Raw genomic sequence first — 15,518 nt, forward strand, 5'->3', positions numbered from 1 at the left:
CTGATACATAAAACCATATATGGAAATACGTTAACTTTTGCATGTTTACGCGCTCATAACCTCGAAACTTTACTAGTACTTTGTCTGCAGACGGCACTGATTGAAGATAGTGGAATTCTGTGTTTTATCTCGTAGGAATGTGCAGATATTTAAGAGGTCTGCGAGTATTAAATCATGTAGGTCTATCAATATCTATGTATTAACGCCTGGCCCAAGCTTTGAGAGTATATTTCGATACTGAGTACGCTTTTTACCTCGTAATGAGCACTGTTTAACAATTGGAAGTTAAAAATTTACGTCGTTCTTTCTTCTGATTTGCATCTTTAAAATATAGAAATCCGTAACTTGAACAGGATTTGTATTGACGGCGAAAGTAAGTGTAAGTAGTAGTTCGCTGAATTAGAAGTTGATAGACCTGTCGACGGTAGGGTTGTAAACCAGTTAAAACATATAACACAATAAACATAATTATGTAAATGTTTGGTCCTTGCATACATGCATACACAATTCCATTGTATATATTCTATTTGATATCAGGTATGAAATTTCTGCTTACGAAAGAAACTATTTTATTTCCTTATTGTATTTACCCAATGTACTTCCTTTCTGTAGTTTCCAATCAGACAAGGACCGCCTTTTCAAAGGTATGGCACACTCCACTTTGAGAAAGGTACTGGGTGATAGTCCACAAGGACTCAGTCTGTCTAGCATGTAATTCGGGTCGATAATCGTCTCGGGCGACCTTCATTAACAGGACCGTGCCCCTTCATTGTCGCGGGCATCATTTCTAGTTGTTTTCTATACATAATTCTATATCATTGTTGCATTGTTCGCTCAATAGTTCGATTCGTGAGTTGTCACATAGGACATAAGTTGAACACCTAAAGAGAATAATCGTTTGTAAAGAAAGCCTCGACACGAAGTGAGAGGAGTCCTTTGAGGGTGTAGTCACTTGCGCCTGGCAGAGTGACGCAGACGACGTGACCTAAAGAAAAAGAAAGGGCCATTGAAGGTGGCGCTGTGTGCTTATGGCAGCTCTAGCGTTTCAACTGGGTCGCCTGTTTTGACTGCAGTTATTCTAGCAATTGCAGCTGCCGACAGTGACGTTGATGCTAGAAGTTGCTCGATCATGCCGAGAAAGCCGATGGCATTTGCCTGTCTTGACCAGCTTGAGACGGCATCTTATCATATCTGCGTATCCATAATTTATGATTCAAGGATAAAGGTACCGAGCATGAAGTGAAACGAGGGACTAAAAATGGAGATCTAAGGTAGTACACGATAGGTTAACAACGCCGACTATCCAGCGTCCAGTGGTGTTAACAAATGGTTTTACATAAGGTTAAATCTGAAGTCAAATCGGTCACTGTCAACGCATGTCAAACGCGTCAGTTCCAAAGAGCTGTACGGAATAACCCCTGGGGCTGACAGACCCGTGCTGCAGTGCAAGGCTGTATATGTCGAACCTGTAGAAATCTAATAGCTATTTGTTCGAGTGGCGATACACGCTGACGGGCTACTGTGAGCTGTTAGTACGTGAAATTGGCGATGTCGCCGGGCTGTTGCCGCAATATTTATCGTATGTGTAACTGACATTTTTATTTACTAGCGGCAGTATTAGGATTTGTTGGTCTTTGACCGCTTACTCGATTTAATTTTTATATTCGTTTCTTGTTTAGGTAGACGAACGCAGCATTTTTTTTTATTTCCGCTAATCAGTTCAACTGCTATCGGTGGTCTAGTTAAAGCGCGTTTGATGAATGTCTAAATTACAATTTGACTGTGAAAAATATTTAATTTTACAAAAATGTAGTCAAATTTATACAGTGCCTGTCGGGACTTGATCTGTACTATTTTTTTTTGCAATATGGCTCCGTGGCCGGATTTCTTCCCTTAAGTTTAACAAGGTATAGACACAAATAGATATAACATCAGCTGACGTAGATCTATAGGTTTTGAGGACCAATGTGGCCTGAAACAGCCACATTACACTGTGCCAGCTGAGGCCTTGTGAGCTAATCAATACGAACACGTGTATCATAACTAAGTTAGTATCGTTATATATTTAACTGTAGACATGACTAAGGTAACAGCTAATAGCAGATTTAAAATTCCAGAACCACCAGCTGAGCTTTGAAACTGGATACATAAGCAAAACGCTAGGGTTTCACTAGTAGAATGAGAACTTTAAAGACTTATAACTTTTCTTTGTTAAGCTGAAGGCTATTTCGTTCATGCATTCCTGGATCTATAGTCCGCGGACACTTCGGTCCTCACTCGTCCGCTAATTCGTCATGTTAGCGGTAAAAGTGATGGACCTAATCATCGCAGAAGTGCTTATAGCTCTGAGAAATTTAGCCATCTCGACATGCTATCCAAGTGAGCTGAAATTATAACGGCGAAAAAAGTCGCAGCTGCAAAAATGGTGAAAATGGACCGGGAGCTCTTGACATAATATATTTCAACAAGCCAGTAGTATACGTTTATTCCCTGCTCTCGTGATAGGCGGGCTCGATAAGTGACGAATTTTCGGTGGCTTTAAGATTACGATAGTTTTTTTTTACATTTAATAAGTATGTAGAATTACGGCTGCAGGCGATGACGACAAGACTATCACAGCGTAAAACAGCAGCTCGTTTGTTGCTTGCTGCCTTCGCGTCCAATCGGAGCGGGCCTATTTATGTTAGCGATGTCGATTGTATTGGGCTTCAACTAGAATCCAACCAGAATGAAAAGTATTAGATGGACACACAATGTTGTGTACTGGTTCTAAGAAGTGATCGTTTCTGCTTGAGCAGTATCATATGAAGATGCTTTTGGCCTCGCTAACCAACTCTTGAGCTAGCTCTAGCGGCTTTTCGTACGTTTCCCAATAGCCTAAGATACTTTATCGATAATTTTCAACGCGGTGCCATCTAAGGCTGGTCATATTCGACGCGATAACGTACAACAACTGTCGCTGCTAAAAGGTAGAAAACAAATTGCGGATAGGGACGGGCCGCTACGATGCCATTAGAAAGGAGAACATATGACCAGATATACTAGAAGATAATTTAGCGCTGGCTAACGCTTTTTACTCCCCGTATAAGCGCGGAGCAAATTATCCATCCTTTTCCCTCGAACAGGCCAAATACGTTTGCTGGCGCGCAACTGAGCTATCTGTACCGTTAGCTTTATTCGCGTTAACGCTTTATTCGTTAGTGATGGTACGGCTTTGCCTATCGGCTTCCTATTGCCAAATGCCTGATCGGTCGCTGGATTCAATTATTATACTTTATTGTCTTATATAGAATCGCGGCTTTCAACATTTTTACTAAGCTGTGCACACATTTGGCTAACCCATTATCTCACCCTTGTAGCACGGCCTGCAGCATAATATCCGCAAGTTGACTATTGTAACCCCTTTCTTTCGCTTAAGAAAAGACGGCAGTCGCATTGTCCATGATTACTTCTAACCGACAATTTCGTCAGACCAAAATCCACCACTGGTAGCTGCAGGTAGAATTTTTACCGATGCTATGGGCGACGTGTTAGTATGTTACCCTGCTGAAGCTGAGAATAAGCGGATAGTCGCGCCATCAGTCAGAGGGACGGAAGGGGGAAGGCGGTAGGGAACGATAGTCGAAGCGGTCGGAGTAAGTCCGGACTACGGCAGTAGATATAAGCTGACAGTCGTAGCTGTTTTATCTATGGCCACGAGCTCGTCGATGCCGGCAACCACGCCGGCATCGAGGGCCCCGATGGCAATTCAGCGTCAGCTGAATCAGTTCACCACAAACCGCCACCATCTCTCGATTCTTAGTGGCCGCCATCATTGCGTGCACAGCAGATCCATGAGCAGCAGCAGCAGCAACAATCGTCTCGCTTGTCGACAATCCCACACTCCCTTCGTCCAGCTTTGCTGGGTTGATTATGGTCATTGACCTATCAGCATGGTTAATCATGATCACGCTGACGACTACGGTGATGGCTGTGGCGACGACGGCAACTCGACGATGCCGCTCAAACTTCTGCTCCTCGAGAGCCACTCGTTGGCCAAACACTTGTCGGCTCGAGCCGAGCGTCACTGTTCAGGTCTTAAAAAAGCGAGAGGGAAAGAGATTAAGCGCCATCGACCGCGAGAACAGCAGTCGCAGCAACGACAACCGAGAAATGTATCGACCCAAACGGCGGCCAGTTGCCACGAGGGCCCCAGTACGTCGCCGCAACCGAGTGAATCCTGCTCTCCCCATGACGCTTCTGCTGTTACTGCGGCAGCCGCTGCTGTTGCTGGTGTTGATATGGGACGCGACGGTGGCGGCCTTACCAACTCCAGCAGCATTGTCTCTGCGGCGTTGTTTCTATCTTCTTCAATCCAGAACTTTTCGAGGCGCCAATGGGGATATTGCTAACGCTGGTGGACGGCGATGGTTACGCTGTTGCACGTGGTCAAACAGTTCGACACTGTTACATTACTAACGTTAATACGATATCAACCATATTGGAGGGGACAGATAACCGTAAAACAGTCAAACAGAAAGTACCCAGATGAAAAAAATGAAGAAAGTGCCGCGACCGCCTCCAGTAGTTACGTAGAAGCAGTTGTCGTGCCGTATCCACCGTCGCCCAAAGATGGCCTATAGCATTTTCACTGCATACTGCAATAACGCTTACAGCTCCTGGGGCTCTCTTTGTTCGCCTCTGGTCCGGAACGTCACAAACGACGATTCTGTAATGACTTGATCCAATCTGGCGTTCGCAACTATTTCGCTCTAACCAGGCCAGATCCACTTGACGACGCTGACAATAAACATGCTCATGGCTATGCTGAACGGACATTTGCAACATTCAAAAAACTGACGCAGTAAAAATGGGAATAATAGGCGGGGCGGAAATAAGATACGTATGGAAATCCCACATCGACGATGGAGACCACGTAATAGCGAAGGGATTTATGGGAGACCTTACGATAGGTCCACTTGTTGCCCATATGCGAGTACTGTGGTTTTAGTTCGAATGTCGTCCGATCATTCATCCAGCTATTCATTTGCATTGCTTCTAATGACAATGGCGATATGGACGTGTTATCCAGAGGATTCATTCAATGGATGTTCTTATCTTTTGGCGAGTCATTTCCAGAAGGGCTATAGTCTCATTATAATATAGTTTCTACTATGTTCGTGTATTTCTATATAAGACGAAACGAGGCCATAGGACTTCACATAATATTTAGCATTGATACACTTAAGCCTTCGCTTTTTGTTGCTAAGTGAAACCTAAATTACACAAGGCTGAAAGGGGTGAAATCGTTGTTGTAAAGGCCCTCTTTCATAGTAACGCCGACCAGAGTTCAATGGATTTGGGTCTGAAAGTTTTCCCACATAAACGACCGACCCAAATATAAGCGACCACCCACCATTAGATAAGCATTTCGCTATAGCTTTTCTTAGGCGTCCGTATACTTAACATAAGATTATATGCGTTACGTAAATGTCGAAGATATATCATGTTCCTTCCTTAAATTCGAAATATTACCTTAGACCTTTATCTGTTCAAACCCATATTGACCAGTTATACCGAGTTAAAGAAACAACCTTAAACGTCGGGATTTTTATTATCTATGAATTTATTTTGACAAGACCACTTGTGATCGCCTTTCTGTGCTGCACCTCAGCCGAAATCAAGGTCTCAAGGTAAGTAGCACGTGACGTAACGAGGCCCGATTCAACGGTAAGTGAACGAATAGATACATCCCTTAACGAATACGTCAAACAACATTGCGTGATACTTTCATTTATTGAAATGGCTATCTTTTGTTTTTGAGTCGAACATCGCGATTGAATTCCGCCATCGATACTAGATATTTAGTACCATAAATGAAATCTTATTCCGGCCAGGCGTGTAACATTCATTGATTACGTTTGCGCAGTTATCGAAGACGCAACGCTAACTATCTAACTAGTCAGTGATAACTGAGCCTGAAATTGAGCAGACGGCCAATCTGTCCAGCTGTTGAAAAGACCGCTGAAAACCATAGAAAAACGAGGCTGTATTTTGCACCATCGGCACAGTGGGCAGTCAGAGCCTAGGTGACGGGATTAAGACACAGAGAATCTTGCTCATCTGTAACGCGAGAGAAAATTGGAAGCATTTGCACGACTAAAATGCTAGACAATCTAGAATGCTAGACAAATGCTAGACAATCTAGAAATCTAACACTAGATATCATGATACGTACTAAATGTATGTAAATGAATGTATTAAAAAACACATTGAAACATTGTCATCAAGGGCTAGTGCTATAAAAGAGTGAGCTTGATCCGCTACCAGCCATAAATAGATATATCTATATAAGATATCCTAAAGCGTATGCATTACATAAACAAGAACAAGATAAATTAGCTTATCGTCACCCATTGAATAGGCTATTTGCCCTCTTCATGACTTTAGTTCAAGGGCTCTAAAATCATACAATCAAATATCAATCATTAAACCCACTACGATTGCTTTCTCGTTGGACTATTACTATCTTTCAAAAAGGTCCACTACAGATCAATCGATAAGTCGGCTGTGATAATTATCGTTGCTTTTGACATAGTTTGAGACTAGTAGTCAGGAATATGTTCCCGTTTTCACCAGGCCTTCGAAACGCCTGTATCAGCATCGGCACTAGGCGTCACTATAGGAAATTTCTTATAGATTTTTGAATCGTTCAATAACAACAATGGTCTGATAATCTTCATACGCCCGCTAATTTGCTGGCCGATGGCTCAATAGGCGATTGTCGAAAAAAAAAAAACTAACGTAGAATATAAAGGCAGCAAGACATGGCGCCATCGCAAATTGCTTTCATTTTCTAAGCCTTCTTTAAGCGGTTTGATGGAAGGGATTGTTTAACTTTACCTGAAAGATTTGCTTGAGTGTAAACTGTTCGTCCTGCGAGCCGAGTGATAGGTCAGCGAAAGACACTTGAGACTGAGAACCTTAATACGTCGGACCGGTCGCCGAAGAACAACGCGATACATTTTCCTCATTTAACGGAACGTAAAGGGGGTCATACTACAAACATATATTGATATTGTGAACCGATCACAGAGGAACGGGTAAGGTCGACAAATAATCTAGCTTGTATCAACGATTTGGCGCTGGTGGAGTTAACCGATCCCTGTAATGTTATATTGCCTACGTGTTAGCCTATTAAATTTGAGGACACGTGATGGTCGAGATTCGAAGTCGGACGTCGACACGCCTCATTTCGTACTGTCAGGCGCCGGCCACCTCAACCAATCATGACATCACCGAATACAAAACATGACATATTTTTTCAATGGTATGACCTATGAATACGAGGTGTGCTATTAAAGCTGACAGGACGCAAGCCATCATCTTGTTATCCCTTTTTGACGTCCTGCTGAAGGGAATCATGAAGAGTTTCAACCATGTTGCGGGAAAAGAAAAAGGACGAAGAACTCACTGCACAAATCTGTACGACCTTCTTCACTCACGATTTATCGATTCATAAGCAACAATGAAGTAATCCCTTGAAGTACTTGTGAATACGGATTGGGCGGATTCATTGAAAACTCACCGGCTATAATCAACTAACGACAAACCCTGACATTAGTACATTATTTATCATAGAATAGTTAGAATGAAGTACAATAGGACAGAAACGTTGGGAAAACTTACTGACTATTAACGTTCAAGGAAATTAAGTTCAATGGCCCTGATGTCACCTGTTATTTCCAACATTTACTGAGGAGCTCTCATGTCGACTTCACACAAAGTTAACCGTTATTGAATGAAGATGAAAACAGAACTAGATGAAATATGGCGACAACGTTGGATTTGAAAGCAACTGTATCATATACTGCCAGCGATTTATGCCGGCAAGTAGAATTTGACTTTTGCTCCACAGCCAAAAAGAAGCGTAATACGTAAAATAGCGTTTCAGGGGTCGTGAAGCAACAAACCCAGTTAGAACTTTATTCGCCATCGGGGTTGAATCGGGGCCGGCTTAGCGAATCTTTAACGATGCATGAACATCCTCGTAAAATGGGAACATCTTGTTGATGTGAAAGTTCTAGAGTTTTTATTTTATCATTCGTAAGAGTTCTAGGCAATTAGTTATATAACAGCTTGTGTTATTAGCTGATCAACAGTAAAGAAAACATAATGAAATTAAAATAAAAATAAATTGTTTTTAATTCAATCCGATCTTTTTCGCGATCACGTACCTAAGCAGAGTCTCTTTGTAAACGTTCAGTCGTTCCAACTTTACGTAATATGCCTTCACAAATATCTTTAAAACTTAGGCGATAAAGTGTCCTCCTTCAAACGTATATAGGTCAGAGTCCAATTCTTCGTGAAGGTCGAGCTAGAATTTTGATTATTGAGACATGAAACATGCATCAGATTTTTCTGCCGTTAGATATACGTAATCCACGTCATATAGATTAATCGCAAATAGTGTCGTACTTTTTCTGTACGATATACGTTTTCAGTTCTAGATTTACGCACAAATTTAGATATCCGTGAAACGACCACACCATCTAAGAGAGTTTATTGGAGTTTACCTCCGACCCGGCTCAATCTAACAAATTCGGCCGAAAGACGGCCGAAATCTAACAATGTCTAGCTGGGTTGCTGTTTGGCCAATCTGTGCTTACCTTATTTCTATAGAGATTTTATGGTACCAAGATCCGTTTTGCCTTACACCAAATCTGTCAAACGGTACCTCAATAGAGATTTGTTTCAATAACACCAAAATATCTGTACCAGGTATATATGATATTTTGGTATTTGGTGACAAAGTACAAAAGTATGATATAACAAATTGAGATCTATCTCTTACAATATGGCTGACATTTTCGCATTGTTTCAACAACATGTACGCGTCCGGTACGGATGTATTTCCGTAGAACCGACTGAAGTACAATGCATCATCATTCATATCGTACCTATACCATCGTGGCATTTAAGGCTGTTCATATTTGACATCCTATGGAGGTACACTAGCTAGAACGGCAAACGTTTAAATGTTTGAAATCATAGGAATATTTTATTGCCGTTGCGGTCGTGAGCGTCGACGTTGTCTGTGCCAGTTTCTATAGTGTGGCAGATGAAAATTCCGCTGATATTATCTCACCATCAGTACTACTGCTTTTGGCAATGCAGGCATTACTGCTGGTTTCGCCGGGCCATACTTTTTCCTCATCCCTGGGCTGTACCGCGATTCATGCACGTCTACTGTGCCCATCACCAACGAAGCTGCGAGTCGCGCTAGCTGACGCCGACGATAACATCGCCGTTGTCAAACCGCTGTTTCAGCTCTACTGTTTACGCTACCGCTATTGCTGTGAGGAAAAGAAAGACGACGCGAGGGGAGCCAACACGAACCGGTACGGTCAATAAGAGGGGTGTATTTATCCAAGCAGGAAATTCTCGTCGTGGTCATCTGCGGCCGTCCAAGATTAGCGGGGACGGCGTCACAGGACTTTGCAATGCGTAACCGCAACAACATACGAACGCAACACGACAACATCGTTATAAGTCAATATGACAATGATTGACAGTGTCCGATTTGCAGGGGTCTAATACGCGCTGACAGCATGGTCGCCACCACTTGCTACCTCAAATGCCCTGAGGGCATCGCCGCCATCATCAGTGACACTGTCAGCGTTTCTTCGAGAGTATTCACTAGCCACTTACACTAACTGTAGCACCCCAGTAGCAACAGCCGTACCAAAGTCCACGCCGATGTTAGCTTGGATGGTAGCTCGAACGCTTGAAGTTGGCAATTTCAGCCGCCGGACCTATGAGAAATAAAAATCGACGAGCAGTCGCTACAGCCATGATGCTAGAACGTAATGGGTCAAGGGTCACATTCGCAGTTTGTGTGCAACAGGGGCAGTATTTGATGTTTGTTGTTTATTATCCAGTCATTGAATTTTGTTTAAATGCTTCGCGTAGAGTGTTACGACGATTATCCGGCACGTAGACGTCGTAAAATGTAGGGCAACAGGTGATAAAGTAAATTTCGATGCAAGAGAGTCTACTTTAAAGAGTGTGGCATGACAAATTTCCCGACACAGATATCTAATAGGTTTACTTGCAGTTGATTGGAAACACGGCAAACGCAAAATGAGGAGAAGAGTCGGCCGTTTGGCCACTAGAGTTTTTTTTTTACATACGCTGACATGCTGTTGAGGTTTCCAGCAAACTTCAAAACATTGTTATGAGCGACTGCATGAAGACTGATGCAATAAGCCATGTGTATTGTACATTCCATGCTCAATAAGACGCAGACTTCATTAGACAGAATAAGTTTCAATGAATTTAAACGATTTTCTTACATTATGTTTTACCGCTGGTGGGGTCTGATAATATTTGATGCCCATTTCAGCAGTTAATAGCGTTGGGATTTCGACCCAGAAGTGCCACGGAATGGGAATTGAACTTAGAAACCACTGTCCTTTTGGCCAGATCGAGTATCTGACCACAGTCCATACTTTTTTTTAAATCGACTCTATATAAAATGTCTCCAGAATAGAGTCAGTCACCCTAAATAATTTCAGTTTGAGCTTTACACTAGTGTTATTGTGCAGAATAAGCCGCTAATTGGGAAACGTTTACGAGATCCGTCTCTAGCTATAAACAGTAATTTTTTTTTTTGATTCACAGTTCCAGTTCTCCTTATCTTCTCCGCACTCACTCTGTTTCACTTAGTTCCTAAATCGTGCTCCACGTACACTCCTGGCTCCGCGCCTAACAACGCTCGTCATCGCCGGTTTTGGACTGACTTTGTAGGCGATTTCAGTAGGAGGAAAGGAAACGTTAAAGTATTTTTCTTCCGTCTTCTTACAAACATCTAACCCGGGCTTTCCGCTAGCAAAATTGGCATGGTCTTAATTCGAGAATGCTTAAATTGGCCACTGTTATATCAGGTTTAGTACAAGACACAAGGCCATAGAGAGTAGGTATCATCGCCTAAGGCCCTAGTTTAATTTAACTTTATTTGACATAGCCACCTTCGCGCCTTGTGAAAATATAGCCTTTCTCACGTATTTCTTCTAACTATATAATAGTAACTCGTGTTTCATTGGGTGTGTGCCTTACGTTGGCTGTGTTACACTATAGACTTCTTGTGGCAGAGTTTTGAATTATGTTCATACGATGTATGAAACTAAAGATAACTTCGCTCATCAGGTACTGGCTCATCTTCAAAAACGCTTGTTGGATTTTGTATATTAGACAGGACCTATTAGAACGCCCCATCTTGTTGGCCCTGAATCTGTCGCCTTCCTCGAAGATTTTCTTTTCCTTTTTTTCGTATTCTTTCTGCACGTTTGCATCTACATATAGCTTTTGTTAAAAATCGCTTCTTTAGGTTTGTTTAGCTCTTTATCTTCTGTAGAACTTCTAAGTTAGGCTAATGTAAGCTCTCTGCTTACTCCCTGTACCATCATCTCTTCACCATCGCCTATACAAGAATCCTAAGTATCAGTGCTCATTCTGCCCGAATCTTTCAATACAGCCGTTCTACCGCGTGCCTATTTCACGTGAGATTATCTTAGAGCTTTTCACGGTAACCAGATGCGTTCTTTAGTGTATGGTCTAGCATCTCGTCATTCACGACTCGTAGTTTATTTTCCCCTTTGAAATCTAGCTTGCCTATTTCCTTGCTTCAGGCAATTGCGATCCCTAATCACGTTATTAAATTTGGGTTCATCAACTTCAGTATCTATTACCCAATTCGATCTATGCGTACGTGCCTTACTGATTATAGATTCATTTTGACACATTTGGTTTTTATCTCTATCTTTGCATGAGCCTTATTCAGACTAGATATGCCGTATATATAAAACAAAAATCAACGTATACGTATCGACGAGTTTTTTTTTTATCATCGATCAAATGGCTATGGCAGAAAACACATTGTCCGGCGAGGGGTCGCAATAGTTGGCCTAGTGTTACACACGAATTCAGCGCATGGGTTGTCCATAAACGACAGCTGCTCTCCAACGTTTGCCTTCGCTTGTTTATGAGGCTAGTAGTGGCAGCAGCAGCAGCAGCAGCAGTTACAAGCGAAATGTTAGTAGGATAGCAGCCGTGATAACTTTCCTAGTTACTCCTGTAGTGTTACGGCTAGAATATGAAATTTCTCTCAAACACGTTATACGGCAGGAACCATAGCAACTGTCGCCAAAGCGTCAGCATGAGCCGCTCTCACGGTACCATAAAAAGCGTTGCGGGCATGAATCTGTTTGCGTAGATTTCAACAGCAGTCTGAGTCGGCACGGAGCAGATGTAGCAATAACGTCATCAATATCATGGTCATCGTTAGCAATACCATTACCATCAACAATGGACAACAGCACCAGCGGCAACAACAACGCCGACTAAACGCATAAGACGAAAGTGGACTCCATCCAATAAGAGAGAAAGGGGGAATTTTTCGGCTCTAGCGAAGGGCGAATAGCCAGCAAGACTGGCAGACGGCGTAACGGTCACGCGAACGACACGTGCATCGAATAGTTCGGTGCACTGGCGGGTATGTTTCGGAAATACTTCCCGTCCACATGCTGTAAACACGTTGGTTCTAGTGAACGACACCCATTGCGCTGCAGCAGTTACTAAGGTATGGTCTGAAAATTGTATCGTGGAACACTGCTGATTCTCTGTCCTCGAATGCATGGATAAAAAAACTTTCTATATCTATAAAGGTTGTGTAGTGATGTGCTCTTGGCACAAATATATGTACGTACACTTGTATATAACTTCTTATTGATGCGGTTTAGCTTGCAAATTGAAGTGGCGCGCAACGGGAGAGTTTAAATTTGAACCGTCGATGGATCATGTCATGTCGACAATGCGATTTAAAAAGACAGCGACAGATTGATTCATAGCCGCGTCTCCGTGAAATCATAACTGTATTACACGTAGACCCAGGATGTTTACATTCCCACACAGGAAGTTTGTAGAACTTCCTCCTCGTTAGATTCCCGTTCTGCAGGAGCAGAAATATACGTAATTGAATAGTTTACTAACGAAGCTTTTGTATTAAATCAGTTGACACAGCATGCGTACGCACAAACGATTCTCCTAACGTTAAATGTTGTCCTTTTTTTCTCTTTAATCAAACTTCGATATCGACAGCCTTGTCGGCCAGTATGCCCCCTGAATCTGAACATTAAGCCGCAGTAAACTACATACTACTGCGAGTGGACGTGGTGGACAATGTCTTGCTTTTCCTATCGATGGCCAGAAGTGCCATAATGTTTTACTTCTTTCCTGAAGAAAGAACGAATCGTCGCAGTGAAATCTTTCATGGAGAGCGACGTCTGAAGCTAGCTATCGACAATATATTATTGTAACATATTGACCGCCTGTTCATTTACTCGTGAGTCATCAAGGAGTACCTTTACAACGTTTCTAAAGCTTCTTCGTGTTTAGCTTCGCTTAGAGTCCGCAAAGAAGCATTGTACAACCGAGTTAGAAATGCATGGAACATTAATATTTTGTATTACAGCGCTAACGATCTACCGGGCCGCACATGGTCGAAAATGGTGACGATATTTTGTTATTATTAAACTTCTGGCAACGTTTGTTTTTTCTTCTGGCAACGTGCTTTTAACCAGGTACAGCTTACACTCGAATGTGTAACTGTTTCAGTTAAGGCTTTAGGCGTATAGGTGGTTTTTGTATCTTTTTAAGTAAGTAATTTATAGTGTTCGCCATGCGATACTAGAGATTCAGAGGAAGGAAAACACACTGAAATAATCCTATTTTAAGAGATATCGTTGGTTAGCTAGACAAAATATGGTACCCGTAGGCTATTACATATCAGCCCGTTCCAACGGTCATGTTCGTCAAAAACGTATTTGGCTAAGCTGTTATCTCTCTCATTCTCCTTAATTAGCAGCTAAGAGCCATAGTATTTCTTGCCGATTGACCAAAACAACACAGTGGTGGTCCAGGTTTGAAGATGGGCCTAAACCCATTTCGATCCCGTAAAAAGCCAAACAATAAGGAAGGTGATGTATCGAATCTCTCAAAAAGGTCAGCTAACAATCAGCTATGGGAAAAAAAACAATACGTAGTCTGTATAAAGCCGGTTCGGTAAAGCGGTTCGACATTGTGGCGGGCAAATATCAACAACTCAATGTAGAAAATGACCCACGAACGTGGGTCCATTTACGAATCGTCGATGACGACTATTCATCTGGTTGTGATTAGTTTGTGTTTTGGCTTCATCATTGTCTTATGGAATAACGAACATATTCTAAGACGCTCGTTGTTGGCCGTGTCCACATTTTTCCAATATAAATAACAATCAGTCCACATTCTTATTTCCTACCTTTCCCTCTGGCTCTAACTGTTATTTTACGGTAAATAAATGGTGGACTCGTTCAATGTATCCTATTGCAGAAATGTATTTTACAACAATCAGCCACGTGAAACAAGTAGATCACGTATATAAATTCGGTAGAAAAGCGTGTCACTGTGGCGCCTACCTTCTTGTCAGGGTCATCCAATATGCAGATTCGTAAAAAATACATACGCAAGTACCTACAGAGGTAGTTTAATACGACATGGTAAAAGCTTTACGGGTCAAAAAGTAAGCAACCATACGTTTTTGTGGGTCGCTTGAAGCCAACCGTGGGACAGCCATAGTGGCCAGATAAACGGTAAGAGCGCCAGATAGAACGATCTATTCTCTATCTAATATAGGCAATGACTATGCCTGCTTCCCAGGCCAACAGTGATGTCCGTTTTTGATCCACGCACGCATGTTTGACGTAAGCTGAATGCCGAATCGGTCCGCGTATGCCTATCAGACGTCGGCCGATAGCCAGCCGCCCTGATGTACCTAGGTCCCTTAGCTAAAGAACAGTGAACACATTTAGCATCGGTGGATGAGTTTGAAGAGTTGCTGTTCTCAGGCAGATAAACAGTGATGCTATACATTTCGAAACGGTAGTGCTATTTTACGCGTAAATGGTCGAGTAGCTGGTTTGTGGGAGATATTCGAAAGGAAGAATCGATAAACAAATTGTGAGTACGCCTAATTGAACTGTGTATGTAATTTGTATGATGTTAGTATGCCATCACATACAGGATACATTAATGCTACGCTAAATCTTATATATACAAGTACGCTGCATAGGATTTCGGGGCATCATGCCAGCCCACTTCGAGATCATAGAGAAGAAATTAACCCATCAAAATCTCGTTCAGCTAGAACTATGCTTTTCCATTTGAGGTAACGTTCCTTGTCGAATGTGCCACATAACAAGCAGTACAATTGTTGGAGGAGAACCCCCACCCCTGACTCAGGTCTAGAAACCGTACCGACACACTTCCAGATTCTACCAGATACAGATCCCTTTGACCGCACGGCACAAAGTAGCGTGTAGCACCTTCATTTTTTTATACCCTAGAAAATGTGTTCTATTGATGTATAGTCGGTGAATGGTACAAGCATCACACCCCTATTTTTCGGCCTGTTCACTCCCTTTGATTGTAGCTTGATTCAA

General features: G+C 42.3%; 1 protein-coding gene across 1 annotated transcript in view; it reads left to right on the forward strand.

Annotated features, from left to right (window-relative positions):
• The first annotated feature begins 315 nt into the window (after nucleotides 1-315).
• Nucleotides 316-15,518, forward strand: part of LOC147758730 (uncharacterized) — a 39,911-nt gene continuing 24,708 nt past the window's right edge. Inside the window, exon 1 of the mRNA XM_086977668.1 lies at nucleotides 316-15,036. Within this exon, the coding sequence (XP_086833794.1) occupies nucleotides 3,933-4,391 (459 nt within the window). The 5' untranslated portion in view covers nucleotides 316-3,932 and the 3' untranslated portion in view covers nucleotides 4,392-15,036. The remainder of the gene's footprint in view (nucleotides 15,037-15,518) is intronic.

Source organism: Varroa destructor, unplaced genomic scaffold, assembly GCF_002443255.2.
Source record: "Varroa destructor unplaced genomic scaffold, Vdes_3.0 BEIS01000001.1, whole genome shotgun sequence".
In the NCBI taxonomy this organism is placed as follows: Eukaryota; Metazoa; Arthropoda; class Arachnida; order Mesostigmata; family Varroidae; genus Varroa; species Varroa destructor.